This window comes from Gymnodraco acuticeps, unplaced genomic scaffold (assembly GCF_902827175.1).
Source record: "Gymnodraco acuticeps unplaced genomic scaffold, fGymAcu1.1, whole genome shotgun sequence".
NCBI lineage: Eukaryota > Metazoa > Chordata > Actinopteri > Perciformes > Bathydraconidae > Gymnodraco > Gymnodraco acuticeps.
In genome coordinates this window covers 15,624-28,634 of record NW_022991591.1, presented here as the reverse complement: position 1 = coordinate 28,634, position 13,011 = coordinate 15,624, and the positions used below count along the sequence as shown (strand labels likewise).

General features: G+C 42.7%; 1 protein-coding gene across 2 annotated transcripts; it reads left to right on the top strand.

Moving 5' to 3' along the window:
- Positions 1-274: 274 nt before the first annotated feature.
- LOC117533921 (myb-related protein B-like) lies at positions 275-12,530 on the top strand (the record flags this gene model as incomplete). 2 transcript variants are annotated; one of them, XM_034197957.1, is given in 6 exon segments in its annotated part: positions 275-417; positions 2,290-2,389; positions 2,472-2,582; positions 2,914-3,021; positions 9,193-9,324; positions 11,641-12,530. In XM_034197957.1, coding segments are annotated over 6 exon segments (723 nt in total), but the record flags the coding sequence as incomplete, so codon positions are not given.
- Positions 12,531-13,011: the final 481 nt, after the last annotated feature.

The following is a 13,011-nucleotide window of genomic DNA, read 5'->3' as shown; positions in this document are numbered from 1 at the left end:
GTTTAACAGAAACATGTTAGAGAATTGATGAGTGGGACCAGTTGGATGTTTTCTCTACTCTATAATGTGACTGTAAGCATTTTGATCTTTTGAGGACGAAGTTGCTCTGTTCCTGCATTTCAGATCGATTTCAATTGTATGTAGACTTTCTTTATTACTTTATTAAATATAACAAAAGTTGGCCATGAATAATTTATCAGTTTCTCTTAAGGGAATTAGAGTTCCCTCCACGCACATGAGCCGGTCCGTTAATCGCTATCCCGTGTTGTTCCAGTTCCTCAACATGTGGACCAAGCAGGACACTCACGACCTGGAGAATCCGTCGCTCACATCCACGCCCGTGTGCAGCCAGAGACCCCTCGTCTCCACCCCTCTGCAGAGAGACAAGACCCCCCTCACCCAGAAGGAGAACTCAGTGTGAGTGCTCTCTAACCAGCAAGGGGTTACAATAGCTGCAGTTTCAGGCAAAATACATGGTTTAGTTCAAGAGAAATCTTATTTCTTACAAATACAAAATCTTTTGTATTTGAGCAGGTCTCCCTTGAAAAAGAGATCAATGATCTCAATGGGATTTATCTGTATAAATAAAGGTTTGAAATGAAATCTTATTTATTTATTTTAAGCTGGACCCTATTTTCCCATGCAATTGGTCCAGTATTAAACAAGAGAGCTGAAATGTCTTTCTCCACTCTGTTGTGTTTACACATATTACACACACAGGCTGCAATATAGTTCTATCCGAGAATTCTACACCTCCAATAGCCACTTTCACACCAAGTCCTTTGCCGTACTTATGGCGCATTTCCACTACACGGCCTCGCTCGGTATGGCTAGGCCTTGTTAGACCAGGCTCACTTTATGCTGCGTCTCCATTACAGTTTAGTAGCTGGGGCAGTAACTATAGTAACGCAGTGTAGGCAGAGCCGTGGCGTCATCTTCAATGCGAAACACAAAACCAACATCAGCAGTTAGCCCTCAGAGCTCACAGCTCCTCATATCTGTTCAGAAACTAGACATTTTCATTTTTTTGTTTTATTTCATGTCACTTGTTAGACGCTTTTATCCAACTTACTCAATACTGTGGGCAATCCCCACAGGAGCAATTTGGGGTGAAGTGTCTCAGGGACACAACGACATGCTGACTGCAGTGGGGTTTGAACCTGTGACCCCCTGATCCCAACACCAACGGACAACCCACTGCACCACACGCCTCCCTAGACAAAAGTTAAACAAGTACAAACCACAGACTGCCTGTGTCATGGAGAATACAGTCGCTGGTTTATTTATGTCTGTAGGCCGTTGTTGTGAGTGTGGACGGTCGGAGCATATATAACGTTAGCTTAGCCGATCTCCATTCAGAAAACATGCATTTTAAAAGGGTTTCTCGCCTGCCGTCTGTCTGCAGACTTGTCAAAGCATTAATTCATGGTTTTTACTAACCGGTATCAGTATGTTGTTACTTCAGCATCATTTTGAAACGTGTATTACAATTAAATCACGGTCAAATATGTTCATCTTGTTGTAGTTGTAGCCCCCTTGCCAGCGATTCTCTCTCTAGTTTAGCATACTCAGCCCGACTGTTGGGCCGCTTGTTAGCCTCGATAGAACCACGATTTTCTCGGGCCAGAAAAAAAGGTGAAAAAGTAGCCCCGGGCCGGAACTAGGCCTAGTGGAAACGCACCCAAAAACGGGCCCAACACGGCACGCTTAACCCGCGCTCCGCGCCATGGTGGACATGCGCCATTAGACACAAAACCATGGGGAATATGGTCCAGATGGAATATTATCAAAGTTTTCTTTTCAGCTCATATCAATGAGTTGAATCTTATCAAAATATACCTTTTGTATTTGTACTGTCGTCATGTACAGTAAGCACAGCCTAAGCCATTGAATGGGTACAGACAGCTTTTAGTTAAAGATATTTTAGCCTTTAGTCATTATATGTGGAAAATCAAAGTTAACTTTATTGTCAATCTTTCAGTTTGTGTGTTGAGAGATCGAAATACCGTTTCCCTCAATCCCGAATATAAAAACAAATATATATAAAAAATCTGTATATCCTATATATACACAATCAACAGACACATTTATACATATGCACACATTCAGACGTAAATAAAAGCACAACAATCAATATATACAAAAATAACAGTCACTTCAATAACTTTGAGAAATGTACATTAGTGCAAGACTGTCCATAGTCTTGCACTAATACTCAAAGAAATTGAAGTGACTGTTATTTTGTGTATATTGAAATGTATGCTGTGTTGATATCTTGTTTCCCTGTAGATTTGTGACACCCAACCACAAGCTGGATCTGTATACGACCCCACGAACTCCGACGCCGTTCAAAAACGCCATGGAGAAATACGGGCCTCTGCAGCCTCTGGTGAGTATCTGTGACCGAGAGGGAATAAACATCCAGTTCACCTTTTATGGGTTTATTATTAACTGTCTTTCTGCCATCTCAGCCTCAGACTCCCAACCTGGAAGACGACATAAACGAAGTGATCCTGAGAGACGCTGGGATCGACTTCGCGTCCTCGAGATCCACTCCTCCTGAGCAAAGACGCAAAACAATGGTAGCTAAATCAGCTTGAATACTTAACACCTACTTTAACCCGTGTACCAAAGCATTTATGCATAATTCTACTAGATCAGATAGAGCCAGGGGGATGTGAGAACATTTGAGAAACGTATTCCAACAGTACGACCCGAAGTCCACTCGGTTTATAGCAGTGTCAGAATGAGTCGCACAAGGTAAAAATCATATCGTAACAAATCGTATCTGTTGCACTAGCATCCTTATATTGTTGCCTGGACCTTTTTGTTATCACGTCTATTTTCATCTGATATCGTTCTTTTACTTATTGTTGAAGTTATTAACACAGATGTTTGTTTGTTTCCTTCCAGCATCGGGCTCCTATGAAGAAAGTGAGGAAATCCCTCGCTCTCGATGTGGTCGACTGCCATGTGTCGAAACGAAAGGCCATCAAACTGGAAGCCAGACACAACATCAAGGTACGACAACAAAATCTACATTTTCTAAAGGTCACCTATTGTGCAAAATCCTCTTCTCCATGTCTCTTCTACATCAACATGTGTCCCCTCTTCTTCATGTCTCTTCTAGATCAACATGTGTCCCCTCTTCTTCATGTCTCTTCTACATCAACATGTGTCCCCTCTTCTTCATGTCTCTTCTACATCAACATGTGTCCCTCTTCTTCATGTCTCTTCTACATCAACATGGTCCCCTCTTCTTCATGTCTCTTCTACATCAACATGTGTCCCTCTTCTTCATGTCTCTTCTACATCAACATGTGTCCCCTCTTTTCATGTCTCTTCTACATCAACATGTGTCCCCTCTTCTTCATGTCTCTTCTACATCAAACATGTGTCCCCTCTTCTTCATGTCTCTTCTACATCAAACATGTGTCCCCTCTTCTCACGTCTCTTCACATCAACATGTGTCCCCTCTTCTTCATGTCTCTTCTACATCAACAATGTGTCCCTCTTCTTCATGTCTCTTCTACATCAACATGTGTCCCCTCTTCTTCATGTCTCTTCTACATCAACATGTGTCCCCTCTCTTCATGTCTCTTCTACATCAACATGTGTCTCTTCTTCATGTCTCTTCTACATCAACATGTGTCCTCTCTCTTCATGTCTCTTCTACATCAACATGTGTCCCCTCTCTTTTCATGATTCTTCTACATCAACATGTGTCCCCTCTTCTTCATGTCTCTTTACATCAACATGTGTCCTCTTTCTTCATGTCTCTTCTACATCAACATGTGTCCCCTTTCTCCATGTCTCTTCTACATCAACATGTGTCCCCTCTTCTTCATGTCTCTTCTACATCAACATGTGTCCCCTCTTCTTCATGTCTCTTCTACATCAACATGTGTCCCTCTTCTTCGTGTCTCTTCTACATCAACATGTGTCCCCTCTTCTTCGTGTCTCTTCTACATCAACATGTGTCCCCTCTTCTTCATGTCTCTTCTACATCAACATGTGTCCCCTCTTCTTCAATGTCCTCTTCTTCTACATGCAACCATGTGTCCCCTCTTCTTCATGTCTCTCTACATCAACATGTGTCCCCTCTTCTTCATGTCTCTCTACATCAACATGTGTCCCCTCTTCTTCTGTCTCTTCTACATCAACATGTGTCCTCTTCTTCATGTCTCTTCTACATCAACATGTGTCCCCTCTTCTTCATGTCTCTTCTACAATCAAACATGTTCCCCTCTTCTTCATGTCTCTTCTACATCAACATGTGTCCCCTCTTCTTCATGTCTCTTCTACTCAACATGTGTCCCCTCTTCTTCATGTCTCTTCTACATCAACATGTGTCTCTCTGTCTTCACTGTCTCTTCTACATCAACATGTGTCCTCTCTTCATGTTCCTCTTCCTACATCAACATGTGTCCCCTCTTCTTCATGTCTCTTCTACATCAACATGTGTCCCCTCTTCTCATGTCTCTTCTACATCACATGTGTCCCCTCTTCTTCATGTCTCTTCTACATCAACATGTGTCCCCTCTTCTTCATGTCTCTTCTACATCAACATGTGTCCCCTCTTCTTCACGTCTCTTCTACATCAACATGTGTCCCCCCATCTTCTATCACGTCTCTCTCTTCTACATCAACATGTGTCCCCTCTTCTTCATGTCTCTTCTACATCAACATGTGTCCACTCTTCTCATGTCTCTTCTACATCAACATGTGTCCCCTCTTCTTCATGTCTCTTCTACATCAACATGTGTCCCCTCTTCTTCATGTCTCTTCTACATCAACATGTGTCCCCTCTTCTTCATGTCTCTTCTACATCAACATGTGTCCCCTCTTCTTCATGTCTCTTCTACATCAACATGTGTCCCTCTTCTTCAGGTCTCTTCTACATCAACATGTGTCCCCCTCTTCTTCATGTCTCTTCTACCTCAACATGTGTCCCCTCTTCTTCATGTCTCTTCTACATCAACATGTGTCCCCTCTTCTTCATGTCTCTTCTACATCAACATGTGTCCCCTCTTCTTCATGTCTCTTCTACATCAACATGTGTCCCCTCTTCTTCATGTCTCTTCTACATCAACATGTGTCCCCTCTTCTTCACGTCTCTTCTACATCAACATGTGTCCCCTCTTCTTCATGTCCTCTTCTACATCAACATGTGTCCCCTCTTCTTTCATGTCTCTTCTACATCAACATGTGTCCCCCTCTTCTTCATGTCTCTTCTACATCAACATGTGTCCCTCTTCTCATGTCTCTTCTACATCAACATGTGTCCCTCTCTTCTTCATGTCTCTTCTACATCAACATGTGTCCCTCTCTTCTTCATGTCTCTTCTACATCAACATGTGTCCCCTCTTCTTCATGTCTCTTCTACATCAACATGTGTCCCCTCTTCTTTCATGTCTCTTCTACATCAACATGTGTCCCCTCTTCTTCATGTTCTTCTACATCAACATGTGTCCCCTCTTCTTCATGTCTCTTCTACATCAACATGTTGTCCCCTCTTCTTTCATGTCTCTTCTACATCAACATGTGTCCCCTCTTCTTCATGTCTCTTCTACATCAACATGTGTCCCCTCTTCTTCATGTCTCTTCTACATCAACATGTGTCCCCTCTTCTTCATGTCTCTTCTACATCAACATGTGTCCCCTCTTCTTCATGTCTCTTCTACATCAACATGTGTCCCTCTCTTCTTCATGTCTCATCTACATCAACATGTGTCCCCTCTTCTTCATGTCTCATTCTACATCAACATGTGTCCTCCTCTTCTTCATGTCTCTTCTACATCAACATGTGTCCCTGTCCCTCTTCTTCATTCAATGTCTCTTCTACATCAACATGTGTCCCCTCTTCTTCATGTCTCTTCTACATCAACATGTGTCCCCCTCTTCTTCATGTCTCTTCTACATCAACATGTGTCCCCTCTTCTTCATGTCTCTTCTACATCAACATGTGTCCCCTCTTCTTCATGTCTCTTCTACATCAACATGTGTCCCCTCTTCTTCATGTCTCTTCTACATCAACATGTGTCCCCTCTTCTTCATGTCTCTTCTACATCAACATGTGTCCCCTCTTCTCATCATGTCTCCTCTTACATCAACATGTGTCCCCTCTTCTTCATGTCTCTTCTACATCAACATGTGTCCCCTCTTCTTCATGTCTCTTCTACATCAACATGTGTCCCCTCTTCTTCATGTCTCTTCTACATCAACATGTGTCCCCTCTTCTTCTTCATGTCTCCTTCTACATCAACATGTGTCCCCTCTTCTTCATGTCTCTTCTACATCAACATGTGTCCCCTCTTCTCTCATGTCTCTTCTACATCAACATGTGTCCCCTCTTCTTCAATGTCTCTTCTACATCAACATGTGTCCCTCTCTTCTTCATGTCTCTTCTACATCAACATGTGTCCCTCCTTCTTCTTCATGTCTCTTCTACATCAACATGTGTCCCTCTTCTTCATGTCTCTTCTACAATCAACATGTGTCCCCTCTTCTTGCATGTCTCTTCTACATCAACATGTGTCCCCTCTTCTTCATGTCTCTTCTACATCAACATGTGTCCCCTCTTCTTCATGTCTCTTCTACATCAACATGGTGTCCTCCTCTTCTTCATGTCTCTTCTACATCAACATGTGTCCCTCTTCTTCAATGTCTCTTCTACATCAACATGTGTCCCCCTCTTCTTCATGTCTCTTCTACTACATCAACATGTGTCCCCTCTTCTTCATGTCTCTTCTACATCAACATGTGTCCCCTCTTCTTCATGTCTCTTCTACATCAACATGTGTCCCCTATTCTCCATGTCTCTTCTACATCAACATGTGTCCCCTCTTCTTCATGTCTCTTCTACATCAACATGTGTCCCTCTTCTCAGTCTCTTCTATCAACATGTGTCCCTCTTCTCATGTCTCTTACATCAACATGTGTCCCTCTCTTCTTCATGTCTCTTCTACATCACACATGTGTCCCCTCTTCTTCATGTCTCTTCTACATCAACATGTGTCCCCTCTTCTTCATGTCTCTTCTACATCAACATGTGTCCCCTCTTCTTCATGTCTCTTCTACATCAACATGTGTCCCCTCTTCTTCATGTCCTCTTCTACATCAACATGTGTCCCCCTCTTCTTCATGTCTCTTCTACATCAACATGTGTCCCCTCTTCTTCATGTCTCTTCTACATCAACATGTGTCCCCTCTTCTTCATGTCTCTTCTACATCAACATGTGTCCTCTTCTTCAATGTCTCCTTCTACATCAACATGTGTCCTCTCTTCTTCATGTCTTCTTCTACCATCAACATGTGTCCCCTCTTCTCCATGTCTCTTCTACATCAACATGTGTCCCCTCTTCTTCATGTCTCTTCTACATCAACATGTGTCCCCTCTTCTTCATGTCTCTTCTACATCAACATGTGTCCCCTCTTCTTCATGTCTCTTCTACATCAACATGTGTCCCCTCTTCTCCATGTCTCTTCTACATCAACATGTGTCCCCCTCTTCTTCATGTCTCTTCTACATCAACATGTGTCCTCCTCTTCTTCATGTCTCTTCTACATCAACATGTGTCCCCTCTTCTTCCATGTCTCTTCTACAATCAACATGTGTCCCCTCTTCTTCATGTCTCTTCTACATCTCCCCTCTTCTTCATGTCTCTTCTACATCAACATGTGTCCCCTCTTCTTCATGTCTCTTCTACATCAACATGTGTCCCCTCTTCTTCATGTCTCTTCTACATCAACATGTGTCCCCTCTGTGGAAAGAGACTCTGAAAGTTTCAGGAACAAAGATTCTCTCTCTTTCTATAAAAACCTGTCTGAAAATGAGCTGATCAGATTTTGGCCACTTTATGATGTCATAACGATGTGTTGTCTTGAGTAACCATTAGCCAATCAGCAACCAAGGAAACCCCCCCCCCCTTATCACCTGAATCTCCTCCTAGAGCACCATTAGTACTTTTCCCAGGAATAGTTCCGATAGTTCCTGGGATTTTGCGTTCACACCAAAAATATCTGGAACTAGAACTTTTTCATGAGAACCTTTTTACCCCTTTTCAGTCCCTGCTAGAGAGGTGGTGCTTTCCTGGGGAGGAAAAGGTTCCAATGTCTGATTGGCTGGGCGGATTGCAAACCACGCCCCGTAAAACTCAGAAAAGTTTTGTGAAGCCGCCATTTTCTTTGCTTGCATTAGCATTATTAGCATTAGCCCAGCGCACCAACGGAGAGAGACTAACTTATGGAAACACAAAAGAAAACATGGGAGCGGTGGAGATGAGGAGGCGTCGGCGTTCTGGCGATTTAGCCGGGACTTCGGTTGGCAGTATACGCCGTGAAGTTTTTTGCGGCCTGCCACTAAACCCAAAGCAGAAGAAGAAGAAGTGATGTCAGCGGCTTCATTTGCCTAATCCACCCCCAGGGAACTTATTCCAGTGTGAACGCGATCTGCTAGGACAGTTCCAGGAACTAAAGAGTTTGGCGGGACAAAGTACGGCAAAGTACTTGGTGTGAAAGCGGCTATTGAGTTCTTTTTAACCAAATCTCTCTCAGAGGGGCTCCTTATGTTCATCTAAAGTAACAGACATAGGATGTTTCTCAATGTCGAGTACGCTTGCTTGGTAGCACATGTCTACCGAGCCTCTTGCTTCAGAAGCTAGGCAAGAACACTTCCTGGCATTTCGGAAAACGAAGAGTGGAACAGGCGAGCAAGTGTGCAGGTGTGCGTCATATGAGAGGCCCCTCCTTACATTTTCCACCACAGATTTGGGGAAATTGGTCCGTGCGCAAAGCATTGTGGGGATTTTAAGACCGGAGTCTACACATGTGCAGCCTCGAAATGTCTCGCTACGAAGTACACTGGGCTCGGTAGAATTCAAAGTATGCTGGACATTGGAACAGTCCTTCGGCGGCACTCGATGACGTAGTTAGTATGCTTGAAATAGTGGCTCTGGAGCAGCTTTCCTCGACATTGAGAAACACCCAGAGAATCAGCACTTTGGAAACAGGGCTGAAACAGAGGGGATTATGGGTAATGCTGCGATGATCTGTTTGGTGTTTCAGCCAATGAGAGACAGGCTCTGTATATATCTGAGACCTGTAATATATTGATGAGACAATAGGGGACCTTTAAAGTCTTGTTTGTAGATTTGACTCAACCTAATTCTTTTCCTCCTCTTCCGCCCACAGGAAGAACCCATGATAGTTTCTCTCAGCTCCTCGTCGTTCTGCAGCAAGCAGCATGACAGTATTTTGGATCAGGGCTTCTTGATGGGACCCAGTGACAGCGACATATTCCCCAGCAACGTGCCTCCAGCTCCAGTAAGTGACTGATTTCATGAAAGGTCATCTGTCCACGAAAAAGTGACGGAATGATATCCGTTAGTCTTCTTTCGGAATTGATTTTAAAGAGCTTTTAATGATTAACAAGGCTTTACATAACCTTGCCCCAGCATATTTAAGTGGCTGTCTCTCATGTTATCAACCAGCAAGGACACTCAGATCCTCCAATGTTTCACTTTTAGAAGTACCAAGAGTGCATTACAAGAAATCACATCTGATCTTAGAAAGGCAACCTCAATTGGAATTTTTAAAAGTAAATTAAAGACCTATCTTTTTAATTTGGTTTATCGTTTGGGTTACATTTTTTAATTATTATTATTGTGTCCTCTCCATGCCTTTAACAATGAAACCAAATCAAACAAACAACGTAAATCAAACGGCTGCCAGTTAACGCATTAGTCACGAGATAAGAGGACAGGAGGTCCATGTTTTACTTTCTCTCTTTCTAACAATCAGACATCTGCTTTTTGACAAGGCTCTACCTGCCTCGAATAAAGGCATCAGCATGGTTCTTCGTGTGATCTGGGTTATGGTCTCTGGGGGAAAACCCATTGCTGTTGGGATTTTTAAATAATGCTATTTCTATTTGAGATGTTTACACTTTGGATTGTTTATTTGTAGTCTTTTAGTTTCTCTAATGTACCATGCCATGTCTTTTTGCTGCTGCAATGCAAACATTTCCCAAATTGGGATCAATAAAGTTCTTATTATTATTATTTATTAGAGCAATGGTGTTACGGCCCGTCCGCACGGCAGCGTCGCGTGCTTCAACGGAGACGCTTCCCCTTCACTTTGAACGGGGTGACGTCACGCTTTGCCGAACTGCATTGTGGTTCCGTTGCTCGCTTCGAAAGTTGACGGAAGCGTCAGCCAATCAAATCATCTGCCAGTACAAGCTCCAGCCAATCAAATCATCTGCCAGTACAAGCTCCAGCCAATCAAACCGCATGCTTGTGTGTCCGGGGCGGGATGTGATTGGTTGTTGGTCGCGCTCCAGACACGCCCACCGGCAAGCTATAATGCGACGCTGCCGTGTGGACGAACCGTTAGAGAGACTGGCAGAAAACCTCCAAAACTCAGCGACTCACACCAAAGCAATGTAGAATAATAAATAGCAGAAGGAAAGAGGAACAACATATGTTTGTTTTTGGGATACCAGAGGTCTGTACGACGAAGCCGGTTCAACATAACCTGGATATGTTTGAGTTACCCGGCTTACCTAATCCAAAACGCGCTCTCGCTAAGCGGTCCTACGACGCTGTTATCAACTCGTTAACTCAAGCCAGTTTTGCCCTATCTAGTTATGTGCACGTTCACATAAAAGGGGCGGGGCTAGCAACATTTGACCAATCACAAACATGGAGAAGCGTACTGACAGCGCAGCGTCATACTTCCTGAATGAAAAGTCAACTATAATATTAGACATATGAAGAAGTTAAACTTTAAACATCCAGGACTTAAACACTTGATCCAGGATCAAAGCCACAGAGCTGCACCTGCAAGGTGAATACAGCTGGTTAAATAAAAAGTGTTTGAATGCGTACATTAACAGGTTTATGATATCACTGCCCCGTCTAAAACACCATCTGACTTTAATTACATTTGACTCGAGTGTTTCGTCAACTTAATGTGTTGCTTAAAATAATACTTCTGCATACAGTATGTGACGCTGAGTGTTGCACGGCCAGATACGGCTCAGCTGACTCAGGAGATATATGATACATTATGATGTGATATGATATGAATGATAATGGGACACATTGACGTCTGCACTCACAGAGCGGCGGACTGTACTTAATGTTACTTTGATTCGGTTACTTATGTTGTGGCAGATATTTAAGTAAGCTTTCTTAACGCTAATGTTATAATAGTCAGATTGCTCTGAAGATGGAGGTGATATTCTATTCATGTTCACGTTCACACAGTCGGTGATTTTTGCCGGCCGTCTTTCCTGCGACGGCAGCTTTTCTGTATTTCCTTTCTCCTGTAATATGACTTGATCGCTTTAAACTCCGCACACTGAGCTCTGATTGGTCAGCAGGCGGTGCTTTCACTGAGTTGATCTCTTATCCTGGAACATATCCTGCTTCGGAGCACAGACTAGGTTCCAGGATAAGTCACCATGGAGATCTAGCCCGCTAAAAAGAGAACCAGCGTCGTAGGACCAGAAACCCCGAGTTTACCCTGAAGTTAGCCGCTAAGAGAAAATCCTGCTTCGTAGTTCAGGCCTCTGTTTTAATGAATGTGTTTATTAATAGAAGCCATTTTAACACAGCTCTTCCCCTCTCGTTCCAGATGTCTAAAGAATGGGAGACGGTGGTTTGTGGGAAAACTAAAGACCAGCTCTTCATGACGGAGAAAGCGAGATGTTACCTCCGCTCGTTAAAATCCCACTCCACCAACCGGGCTCTTATTCTGTCCTGAGACGTCTTAAAACCAACATGCACACACTGATGCTGTTGTTGTTGTTTTCCCCTGTACTGTTTAATGTTGTAATGTCGTGTGTACTCAATTTTCTGTCCCGAACAATCAAAACACTGATAATATATAGCTCTATCCGTAATTTGAGAGAGAGAATGGTGCTTTTATAATTAATCTCACAAACACCAAAGGCTTTAAAAAACAAGTCATGAATCACATTTCGTTGTTCTGTCTCTTAAAAAAGAACAATGAATGGAAAGTGGAAAAATCACGGCTACATACTTTAGCTATCTCTGAGAAGACATGGTTTTTACATAATGTGTGGAATTGAACAGTTTTTAAAGTTGTGAACAGTACAATGACTCAGGTGGAGCCTCCGTATCTTAAAAATTGAATATGGAGGATATTCAGACGGCTTGTTCAGAAATGAGATGAGGGGTTCATGTTGAAAAATGTTAAGTGAACATTGTCTTGTTGTATAAATCAGTTTAGCATGTGTGTAGATTTATGATGAGCATCTCAAATCAAAGTGAGGACATCAGAGTGAAAAGTGACTCACTCTTGGGATGCTAGAAGTGATTAATATATGTAGAAAGGTTGTTGTTGTTGCTGTTTTCATGTCGTTTCAACATAATGGATGCTGTACCAACATTGATGGCAAGAGTATTATGTCTTTTGGCATTGTTTGTAAATATTTAGAGTTGTATGTTTTTTATCATACAGCATTTTGTGAACAAATTTAATAAAACACAATATGTCCGATTCACAGTTCTCCTGATTCTGCTGTTAGCCTGCCATGTGACTCGTGGTAGCTTCATCATTAGCTCAGTTAATTCATTTATAAACCTGTCGAGATACTGTGCCACTTCATATTTGATCTTAGCAAATTCAGACTTGATACAGGTTGTGATATATTCGTCTGGCTGCTGTTTCAGTGCCTACATATTACAGAAGTTAAAGAACAAGGTAAAGTTAGGTTTTAGAATTTCGAAAGGCAGTTTAAAAAAGCAGGAATAAAATCTGAGATGACAGAAAATGCTCCTTTTTAGTTGAACACACACAGTTGAGCTCACACACACTATGTTATGAACATATAGGTTCACCTGCTGATTTAGAACACAGACCAAATGAAGCAAAGAAAGTGGAAACCATGAAGCAGATTCAGGCAGTGGGGGCTTGGACTGGGAGCTGTAGGGTCGCCGGTTCAAGTCCCCGACCAGACCTAAATATGGAGTGTGGACTTCT